General features: G+C 40.2%; 1 protein-coding gene across 1 annotated transcript; it reads left to right on the top strand.

Moving 5' to 3' along the window:
• Positions 1-1,409: 1,409 nt before the first annotated feature.
• Positions 1,410-8,119, top strand: LOC143024529 (uncharacterized). The gene is made up of 5 exons (XM_076183343.1): positions 1,410-1,709; positions 5,133-5,336; positions 5,708-6,002; positions 6,117-6,302; positions 7,215-8,119. Exons 1-5 carry the CDS (start codon positions 1,410-1,412, stop codon positions 8,117-8,119), a joined length of 1,890 nt encoding a protein of 629 aa, XP_076039458.1.
• The last annotated feature ends 3,034 nt before the right edge of the window (positions 8,120-11,153 follow it).

The raw sequence follows: 11,153 nt of genomic DNA on the forward strand, positions 1-11,153 counted from the left end.
AGGGTGGCACTGCTTTCATAATTATCAAGTCTATTAGATTTTCTATAATCCAACTCAATACAGACCTTCAAGCCTGTGCTGTACAGGTTTAGCTCGAGAGAAAGATCACTTTGTGCTCCCTTTATTTAGACCCTAAACTTGAAGACCACCTTTTCGACGGCCTTAGGCGAAATAGACAGCTGGATGTCTCAGATATCCAAGACTTAGTGAACCAGCTCCCTCCACCTTTTATTTTGATGGGTGACTTCAATTCCAAGCACACATTATTGGGTGACGTACACTGTGATAGATGGGGTTACATCATTGAGCAGCTACTTGATGCCAATAATTATTTAGTGCTGCTGAACGATGGTTTTCCCACTCGATATTTTTCATAACACCGTCTCAGCCATCGACTTAACTATAAGCACAGCATCCCTCTGGTTGGAGTACAATTAGGTTGTTGATAGAGATCTGAATGGCAGTGACCACTGGCCAATACTACTTCAATATGTTAAAAGTATCCCATCACCCTGCCTGCCAAAATGGAAGATCAAGGAGGCTGATTGGAAAGGGTTCGCTAAATCATCACCCATCAATGAATCGTACACCAACTTTCTATCCCCTGTTGCTGCTTATGCCCACCTTTCACAGACCATCATAGATTCTGCGCAATAAACCATCCCCAAAACTGCTGGCCTACCCAGGCGCCCTGTAGTCCCTTGGTGGAATAAACAGTGTGAGGTTGCTGGGAAAATCACCAGGACATGCCTTCGTAGATTGCTCAGGTCACCGTGTGAGGCAAACCGACTTGCTTATTCTAGAGCCCGTGCGAGACAGAAGAAAATATTTAAAGAAGTCAAGCGTGAATCCTGGAAGAAATATGTTTCATAATTAACCATCGCTACCCCTACGAGTCAGATTTGGAATAAAATCCGTAAATTACAAGGTAAATTTGTACCGACTGCCTTGTCCGTTTTAGAATCTAACGGTACTCAAGTTGGTGACCCGAAGAGGGTTGCTGACATCTTGGATGCTCACTTCGCTAGTGTTTGAAGTGCAGCAAATTATGCTCCTGAATTTCAAATACATCGTGACTCGGCAACAGTTCTCCTTCCGCCTTCAAACAATACAGAGTCCTTTAATCTACCTTTCACCTTCGATGAAATGAAACATGCTTTACCAAGCTCAGCCCTTCACTTCCCCTGGCGATGATGACATTAGATATGAGATTATTGTCAACCTTCCCCAGTGTTCACAGCTGTTCTTGTTTACGGTATATAACGGTCCATGGACCACACACTCTTCACCTGATACCTGGGATCTGTCGGTACTAATCCCCTGTCATAAGCAAGGAAAAAAAAAACAGAACTTCCAGGAAGCTAAAGACCAATTGCCCTCACTAGCTGTCTTGTAAACTCTTTAAGAGAATGGTTAATAACAGACTTGTCTGGTATCTAGAATCCAGAGAGTTACTGTCAAACAGGCAGTTTGGATTCCGGAAGAATCGCACACTCGACCCTTTGCTAATACTCTCAAGAGAAATCCAAAATGCCTTTGCTAGAAGACATCAAACCATTGGTGTGTTCTTTGATTTAGAGAAGGCCTATGACACAACCTGGCGGGGTGGCATCTTGAAACAGTTAGCATCATGGGGCATTGGAGGCCACATGTTTGCATTTGTACAGAACTTCTTATCAAACCGACGACTAAAGGTCCGAGTTGGATCTGTATTTTCATCATCTTATCTGCAGGAGGAGGGTGTCCCCCCAGGGTAGCGTGTTAAGTGTTACGCTATTTGCAGTTGCCATTAATAGCCTCGTGGACCAAAAACTACTGACAGTTCAGGGTACCCTATTGGTTGTTGTTGTTGTTGTTGTCGTTCCCTAGACTGTCTGTCCGAGCAGTCCCGTCTCCCCAAGGAAGGCCACAGCCGAAACTGGGTTTTCCCACAAATCCTTTATAGAGTGTATGTTGTGTTGTTTGCGTGCATGATTGTGTATAATGCAGTCTTCCATTATGTGTTGTATGGTATGGGGTGAAGTGTTACATCCTGGGCAGCTGTTCACAACACGGTCGTCCAGCCTCTTCTGGTAGCTTAGAAGTGCTGGGTGGTGACCGCATCGCAGTCTGGCCAAGTGGACTCTGTCCTTTCGTGGGAGAGAGGATTCAGAAGGGTGGATATCAGGGGGTCTGGCATGCAGCAGTGTGTTGTCTTTCAGTGTGTTAATGGAGCGGTGATATGATTATGAATATGTTTCCGGAGGCTGGTATTTGGTGGTTGTGGAGGAAGAGAAGAGAGTATCTGTGCGTAATAAAGGTCTTTGGGTGTAGTTTTAATGTTTCTTGGTGTGTGTGGGTGTTCTGCTATGTAGTGTAGCGGGTGTGATGTGTTTGTGGTGGCTGCAGCAAGTGTTTGTGTGCCTCTCATGTCGAGGTGGTCCTTGACTTTGAGGACTTTTGTTTCATGGTGTAAATGGTCTGTAGGTGATGTATTTGTGCAGCCTGTAATTGTTTTTAGGGCTTTGTTTTGTATGATTTGAAGGGTGTTGTGGTGTGTCTCACTGAGATTAGGCAACATACAACACATACAAAACACACAACATCAACATATTACAACACAACATTGACGGTATTAACACTAAAAAACATGAACTTGAACACTTTCTTAAACAACACAACATACACATTGCAATTTTACAAGAAACAAAATTAAGACACTCACACAAAACACCATCATTTCATAATTACACCACCATCAGACAAGACCGGACTGACGGCAATGGCGGTGGACTCATCACCCTGATCCACCATTCCATCTGTTTTGTGGACACAAGTGCCACAACCAAAATTCTCCTCCCTACCACAGATAACACAACAGAAACCCAATCCATTCGTATCCGCACAGGCAACAATTCAACACTAACAATAGTTAACATGTACATTCCCCCCCAATCATCCCCCACAGTTCCAAACACCTTCAGACCTCAACTCAGCCAACTAACCTCAATCCCCAACCTGATCATGGGTGGTGACTTCAACGCCAAGTCGTCTGCCTGGTTTGTCGACAACCCTGACACAGACAGAGGGCTTGATATACAGACTCAATTCGACTCATTGACTATCATGAACAACACGCATAATCATACACATATCCCATACCAAGCCCTCTACACTCCCTCCTCTCCTGATATCACCTTTTGCTCCCCCTGCCTAACCCCAACAACATCATGGAGAGTGGTCGGAGCCCTTGGCTCTGACCACCTTCCAATCATCATCACCACCAAAACAAGATGCACCCCAGCTGGCCACAGACACACTTACACCAATTACAAGAGAGCTAACTGGGAAGCCTTTACTGAAGAGACAGAACAACATTTTGAAACACTTAACAGTACACCAATCACAAACATAAACAATGCTGTGCACGCTTTTAATACAATCATACAAAACGCAGACAAGAGATACATCCCTAGAGGCAACAGAAAATCACACAACCCCAACTTCACACCAGAAATCCAAGGCCTCATCAGACAACGTGACACACTTAAACACGATACCCCCACAACTATCCCTCAAAACATAGCAGACCAAATACAAACACTAAACACTGTGATTGCCAATAAAATACATGAACAAAAAACACAAAATTGGCAAAACTTTATCAATACACTTGATCACAAAACAAACACCAGCAAATTGTACAAAACACTCAACAGCATCACACTATCCAACACTAACACTACACGCTCTCACGCAGCAATAATCACAACAACAGATAATCTACCCTCAAACAGACAACAAGCAAACGCACTCATACGTCATTTTGCACAGACGAGCCATCTTACATCTCACCCTGACGACCGACGCACCATTCGACGTAAGAAAGACTTCCCCACAGACTCAGACTATACACCCTTCATAGACAGTCAGACAAAGCTCATAATGCATAATCTCAAGCACTCATCTGCCTGTGGCCCTGATAACATAAGCAACATCCACCTAAAACACATTGGACCACAAGGTATACACGCACTCACAAACATTGCAAACTACAGCTATTCACACAACACTATACCCGACATCTGGAAGCATGGTAAAATAATCACCATTCCAAAACCGAACAAAGACCCAACAATCCCAACATCGCACCGCCCAATCACACTTCTCTGCACCCCCTCTAAAGTCATTGAACGCCTAATACTTAAACTTGTCACACCATATATTCCCCTTGCTGACTCACAACACGGTTTTAGGCCACTACACTCCACAAACACTCTTCTGACAAACCTCACACAAAGAATTTTAGATGGCATCAATTCAGATAGGCCCCACCACAGAACACTTCTTATAACATTGGACATTAGTAAAGCTTTTGATGCTATCCCCCGCCACAACCTAACAAATAAAATATATAACACAGACATGCACAATAACACCAAAAGATGGCTGGCCAATTATCTGGCAGGCAGGAATGCTCATGTGTCATATAATGGCCAATCATCGCACATCAGAAACATTAAGAACGGAGTACCACAGGGCTCAGTTCTATCCCCCACATTATTTAATCTATACATGCATGACTTACCCACGCCAGACACCTCAGAAATACAAATCTCTTCCTACGCAGACGACATAACAATCACATGCACACATCGTAGCACAGACAAAGCTGCAGAAATAATCCAGCCTTACCTTGACACACTCAACACATGGTTCATCACAAACAGACTCAAAATAGCTCCAACCAAATCTACAGCAACACTTCTCACCAACTGGACAAAAGAACACAAATACATACCTCATCTCTACATCAACAACACTCTAATACCACACACAAACACACCGAAAATTCTTGGTGTAACATACGATACATCCATGTCTTTCAAACAACACCTCACAAACATAAAAAACAAATGCACACCTAGACTTAACGCACTTAAGTCAATCACTGGAACAACATTTGGACAAAACAAAGAAACTAATATAACTATATACAAACAATGCATACGCTCAGTGATGAATTATGCGAGTCCTGCATGGGATCCTAATCTCAGTGAGACACACCCTATTGGTTGATGACCATGCTATTTACTGTAGTGCCCCAACGGCCCTTGAAGCTGGTAGAAAAATACAAGCTACAATAAATGCAGCCACTAAATGGGCTGACAGGAGAGGTTTCAAGTTCTTACCTCAAAAAAACTAAGGCCATCAGATTTACAATGTGTAGGAAGCGAGAAGAGATACCAACTCTGTTTTTGAAGGGAGTCATCCTCCCATATGAGAGTGAGATGAAGTTCCTTGGTGTGATTTTTGACAAGGGCCTCACATTCGTTACCCATGTTAATGACTTATGCGTTAGAGTACGACAGTCCACCAAGATTCTGAAAGTTGTCTCGCATTATGATTGGGGAGCTGATCGTACTATTTTATTGAGGCATCTATAAAACTCTCTGCCTCAGCAAAATAGATTATGCTTACCAGATATATGGCTCTGCTGCTAGAACCACCCATGAAAAATTAATGTTGTGCACAATTTGGGTTTGAGAATCTGCATGGGTGCCTATCGTACCTCCCCTGTGGACAGCCTATATGTGGACTCAGGTGTACCACCTATTTCCTTACGCAGAGAGGAGCTGGGACTACGATATTTGGCCAAATGTTTGACATCAAAGGATAACTCCAACTTTAATTTTTTTATAAACCCTTATGACGTCTCTCCAAATAGGCCCGTATCCCTAAGCCACTGGAGGTTCGATTGGAGAAGGAATCTAGAGAGATCGGTCTCTATGACTCTACTATAGCCAAATTAGGCCCAACAAAGTATCCTCCTTGGTGTAAACCCCCTGTGGAGATTTGCATTTGTACCGGTGGTAAACAACACCACAACCCTCAGGCTGTCAAGGCGCAATTCTTAGAACACTCCTCTAAATATAACACTTCTATCTTTGTCTATACCGATGGCTCTAAGTCTAAGCAAGGTGTAGGCTCTGCTGCAGTTTTTAACGGAAAAATTATTAAACGTAAATTACCCTCTCTTTGCTCAAATTTCACTGCAGAAGCTTATGCAATACTCCTGGGAGTGAAAGAGATCTACTACAGTTGCTCAAACGAGTAAAGCTGCATTATTTATACAGATTCCAACAGTGTTTTAGCTTCTCTTAGGCAACTTTTGCCCACTCACCCACTGGTGCAAGAAGTGCAAGATTGGCTGGTCCTCCTGCACTCACGAAAACGTACCAAGGTGAACTTTTGTTGGGTACCTGGTCACACCGGCGCGGCGTCATGGGGAATGAAACGGCAGATAAGCTTCACAGTCGGCAGTAGCTGATATACAGCCGACTACTGCCGTCCATATACCCCATGGCGACCTTAAGGAGATTATACACACTCTTATACAAAATAAGTGGCAGCAAAGATGGAGCACCTTAACTGATAACTTGAAGCTATAAAAGATCTGTCCCTTTATAAAGAAATGGGAATCATCCAGTTGCCCAAATAGAAGGAACAGCATCATCTTGACCAGATTGCGAATCGGACATACACATCTGACGCACAGTTTTTTTAATGACAGGTGACGACGAGCGGCAGGTACCATTCTGTTGTACATGTCAGGCCCACATTACTGTACAGCACTTTTTAACGGAGTGCATATGTTTTCAACGTAAGCGACGAGCATGTTCAATCACAGGCAAGTCCATGACGGACTTTCTTGATGATAACTGTGAAGTAGCCCGTGTGGTCAGATTTTTAAAGCTTATCAACTTTTATCTCCTATTATAATTCACTATTTTTCAATTCTATCATTATTTTTTATGAAATCTCTAAACTTATAGCTTTTATCCGCCTTTTAGCTTTCATAGCGTCGAATAGCCCTTGATGCTCCAGTGCTTGGCTTTTGAGCCTAAAACTCATAAACTAAACCAAACCAAACCCAATCCCCAATTTACTAATTGATGCTGGAGAGATTCCACTAGAACTATACCGACAGTCATCTACCATCCGATATTGGTTTAGAACACAGAGACTCCCTGAATCAAGAGCATTTACTACAGCCAACAGAAATTGTTTTAATAACTTTTATGAAAATCATCCAGGATGTCCTAGACCTTTTAGTTTTAGAATAAGAAAAATACTGGAGACTATAAATATCACAAATCAGATCTGCCCGATTAAATTACCAGTTACCCCAACATGGAAGTCACCCATAATTAATTTTTTTAGATATCTTAAAGGTTTTAAAGAATATCAATTAGATGCAGAAATTAAAGGACTGTTTTTAGAACATATTACTGAACATTTGGATTCCACATTTGTTTTCACGGGTGGCTCAAAAACAGATGCTGGTGTCGGATATGGAGTCTTTAGCGATAATCATAGCTGCAGAGGAGCACTACCAATTACAGCATCAAATTTTACAGCAGAGCTATTTGGAATTTTAACCGCTTTAGAACACATTATAACTCAACAGACATCCAACTTCACAATCTTTTGTGATTCAATATGTGCATTACAGGCAATAGAAATCTTCAGTGACGATAATCCTCTAACAATAAAAATCTCACATTGGGTGTTTCTACTACAATGTAGAGGAATCACTATATCTTTTTGCTGGGTTCCAGCACATGTACATATATATGGAAATGAAAAAGCTGACCAACTAGCAAAGTCAGCAACAACCAGTCTGATCCCTAAACGGTGTGCAATACCATATAGAGACATCCTTCCTAGCATCACGAATATCATCCATAAGTCGTGGAAACAACAATGGAGTGATGTAGGACTTAACAAAATGAAAGAGATCACCAAAAATATACACCCTTGGAAATATGAAATTATGCCAAGGAAATGGGAAGTAATTATATGTCGTCTCCGCATAGGACAATCAAGGCTGACCCATGGGTATCTCATGAGTGGTGAAAATCAACCTTATTGTGAAGATTCCTTAATCACCATGACTATTAAACATTTGCTGGTTGAATGCCCTAGTTACAGAGAACTGAGAGAGCATCACTTCCCAAATAAGAAAAAGAGAGATGGTAACTATAGTTTGGCCAAGATATTGGGAAAAGAACTGCAGTATGATTATGAGGGAGTCATTAAATTCTTAAAAGAAGTTAACCTACTTGATCAAATTTAGTAACAAATACAAATTAATATTGAAATATAATCCTACCACTCTCATTTCATTGGATATACTCCTACATATATGTATATATTTACTCAATCTTCTCAAATTTTTCCAGACCAACACTATGAGGGCCTGGTTAGGCTCTTTAGACTGGTTGATCCTAAAATGTGTAAAAACAACGATAATCAAAACCAAATAGCTTTCAACTCTATTCAGATCTTAACATAATTTAACACCATATATATATATATATATATATATATATATATATATATATATATATATATATTACAGGTGAAAAATGTAATCACACATTTGTCAATAACGTAGAAACCACTGTTGGAGTAGAAAAGACTGGAAACGGGGAATCTATATATTTCGATTGCAAACTGCAATCCTCTTCAGTAGATACAATTAAGAGAGAGCGTGCTGCTTAAGTAGCACCCTTAACAAAAGAAAGGGGAACATGGGAAGATGTCTCTACCCTCGGCTCACTCCGTATGTGAGGTCAGGAGGCAAATGAGCTTTCAATAGGTTGGTGATGAAGAGTCCGGACATTATATCCGGGGACCATTGTCCCTTTGAAATATTCATGTTGGGCTGATATTCAATGATAGTAGATTCTACCATTTTTCTCCTGAACTCACATCTGGATTTAAGCTCATAAGTGACCAATTGTCCTAAATATTTTCTCATCAGAAATGGCTCCTCTGAAATAAGGTACTAGAATGTTACGTATTCGTACTATTTAAGTCTTTCTACATAATATGAAATTTCATGTCTTGATCGATGGATCCTAGACTATATCCCACTTTTACGTTTCTCATTAGATCCTCATTTTTAGTTAATAGCAAGTCCATAGTATTCTCTCCCTTCGTAGGATCGGTAATTATTCGTTTTAGGAAATTATCTTGTACCAAATAAAAAAACGCACTTCCTGACCTCAATTTCTCCAATCAATATTTCTATAGTTAAAATGAAGTGCTCGTGGCATCACTAGGAAACACGTAGGTCTCGCATCTTCATAAGTTTAAGTCCTTTATCTATGATCCCCAGAAGTGACTATTAACTATTAACTGGAGATTGTTAAAGAAAATGTAGAACAATGGGAGGTGAGCCAGTTCTTGTTTGCCGACGACACTGCGCTTGTGGCAGGGTCAGAGGAGGGATTAAGGGACTTAGTTACGGAGTTTGGAGAGGTAAGCAATTGGAAAAATTAAGGTAAATGTAGGTAAAAGCAAGTTGAGATGTATTAGGGTAAAAGGTGGCAGTGAGTTGGAAGTAAGTTTAAAAGGGAAGATGCTGGAGGAAGTGGATAGCTTTAGATATTTGAGGTAGCATGTGACAGGGGAAAAAGGAATGGAGGTGGAGGTAAATTGTAGATTAGAAGAAGCAACTAAATGCTTTGGGGGATTAAAAAGTATTATGAAATATAGGCCTTTGGGAATGAAGGCAAAGATATTGTATAAAAGGGTGATTGTGCCGACGGCATTTGTATGGGGCAGAGACTTAGAATTTAAGAGAGGTAGAGAAGAAGCATTTAAATGTGTTTGAGAGGAAATGTCTGAAGTATGTTTGGGATTACAAGGTTGGATAGAGTGAGAAACGAGGTGAAGAGGAGAGCGGGAGTGGAAAAGGAGATGGCAGATAGGGATGATGAAACATTAAAAGGTGTATAGATAAACTCAAATTTAATAAAACACCAGGGCCTGACGGTTGGCATCCAAGAATCTTAAAGGAAATGAAAAATGAGATTGCTGTTCCATTAGAAATTATTTTCAAGTAATCCATCATTTTTGGAGAAGTCCCAAGAGAATGGAAGCTAGCTAACGTTACTCCCATATTCAAAAAAGGTGACAAAAAGAAGCCAAATAATTATAGGCCTATAAGTTTGACTTCAATCGTAGGAAAAATAATGGAAACTATCATCAGAGATGCTATCGAACGTCATTTAGAAAATAACCGTTTGATAAATGATAGCCAGCATGGTTTCAGACGGAAACGTTCTTGCGTGACTAACTTACTCGAATTCTACAAAACAGTTATCTCGAATTCTACAAAATAGTTATCTCGAATTATGACAAAAGAAACAATATAGATTTAATATATGTAGACTTTGCAAAAGCTTTTGATACCGTCCCACACGAAAGACTACTTACTAAATAAGCTTCACACGGAATAAGTGGTAACCTATTAGGTTGGACTAGTAATTGGTTGAATGATAAAAAACAGAGAGGTGTTTTAAATGGAAAAACTTCTGGATGGAAAAATGTTGCAAGTGGAGTTCCTCAGGGTTCCGTTCTTAGGCAACTTCTATTCATAGTATATATAAATGATATAGACCATGGACTAAAATCTACTGTTTCCAAATTTGCTGATGATACAAAACTGTATGGAATAGCAAATGATCACTTAAACCAATTAGATATTCAAGAAGATTTATATAAAATACAGCAATGGTCTGAAAAGTGGCTAATGAAATTTAACACAAGTAAATGCAAGGTAATGCACATAGGTAAAAATAACAGTAAGTACGATTACAAGTTATTTGGAAATTCATTAACAAAAGTGGATAGTGAAAAAGATCTCGGCGTAATTATCAGTAACGACCTCAAATCATCCAAGCAGTGTATTTCAGCCTCTGAGAAAGCAAATAAGATTCTAGGACTGATTGCGCGATCTTTTGATTTCAAAAGTCCATCACTCATTAACAAGCTATATAAATCGTTAGTTCGTCCACATTTGGAATATGCTGTTTCCGTATGGTCACCGAATCTCATTAAAGACATTGACAGACTGGAAAAAGTACAACGGCGAGCCACAAAACTGATTCCAAATATCAAAAATAAATCATACGAAAATCGACTCAAACATATGAATCTGTTTTCCCTAAAAAAGCGTAGACTCAGAGGTGACTTGATACAGGTCTTTAAGATTCTAAAGGGAATTGACAACATCAAAAGTGACAAAACTTTCACATTGAATGAGAATCAGACAAGAAACAATGGTCTCAAACTGTCCGGAAATAGATTCAATTTGGAAG

Source organism: Oratosquilla oratoria, chromosome 4 (assembly GCF_046742065.1).
Source record: "Oratosquilla oratoria isolate Oo_2021 chromosome 4, ASM4674206v1, whole genome shotgun sequence".
Lineage (NCBI taxonomy): Eukaryota > Metazoa > Arthropoda > Malacostraca > Stomatopoda > Squillidae > Oratosquilla > Oratosquilla oratoria.

Bases quoted from the DNA above. Each gene is read 5' to 3' on its own strand.
- LOC143024529 (XM_076183343.1), top strand. From the start codon at position 1,410: ATGGTTAATAACAGACTTGTCTGGTATCTAGAATCCAGAGAGTTACTG. The intron at 6,003-6,116 runs GTAAATTACCCT...TTATTTATACAG, and splicing joins TAACGGAAAAATTATTAAAC to ATTCCAACAGTGTTTTAGCT. The intron at 6,303-7,214 runs GTAGCTGATATA...GATATCTTAAAG, and splicing joins GATAAGCTTCACAGTCGGCA to GTTTTAAAGAATATCAATTA.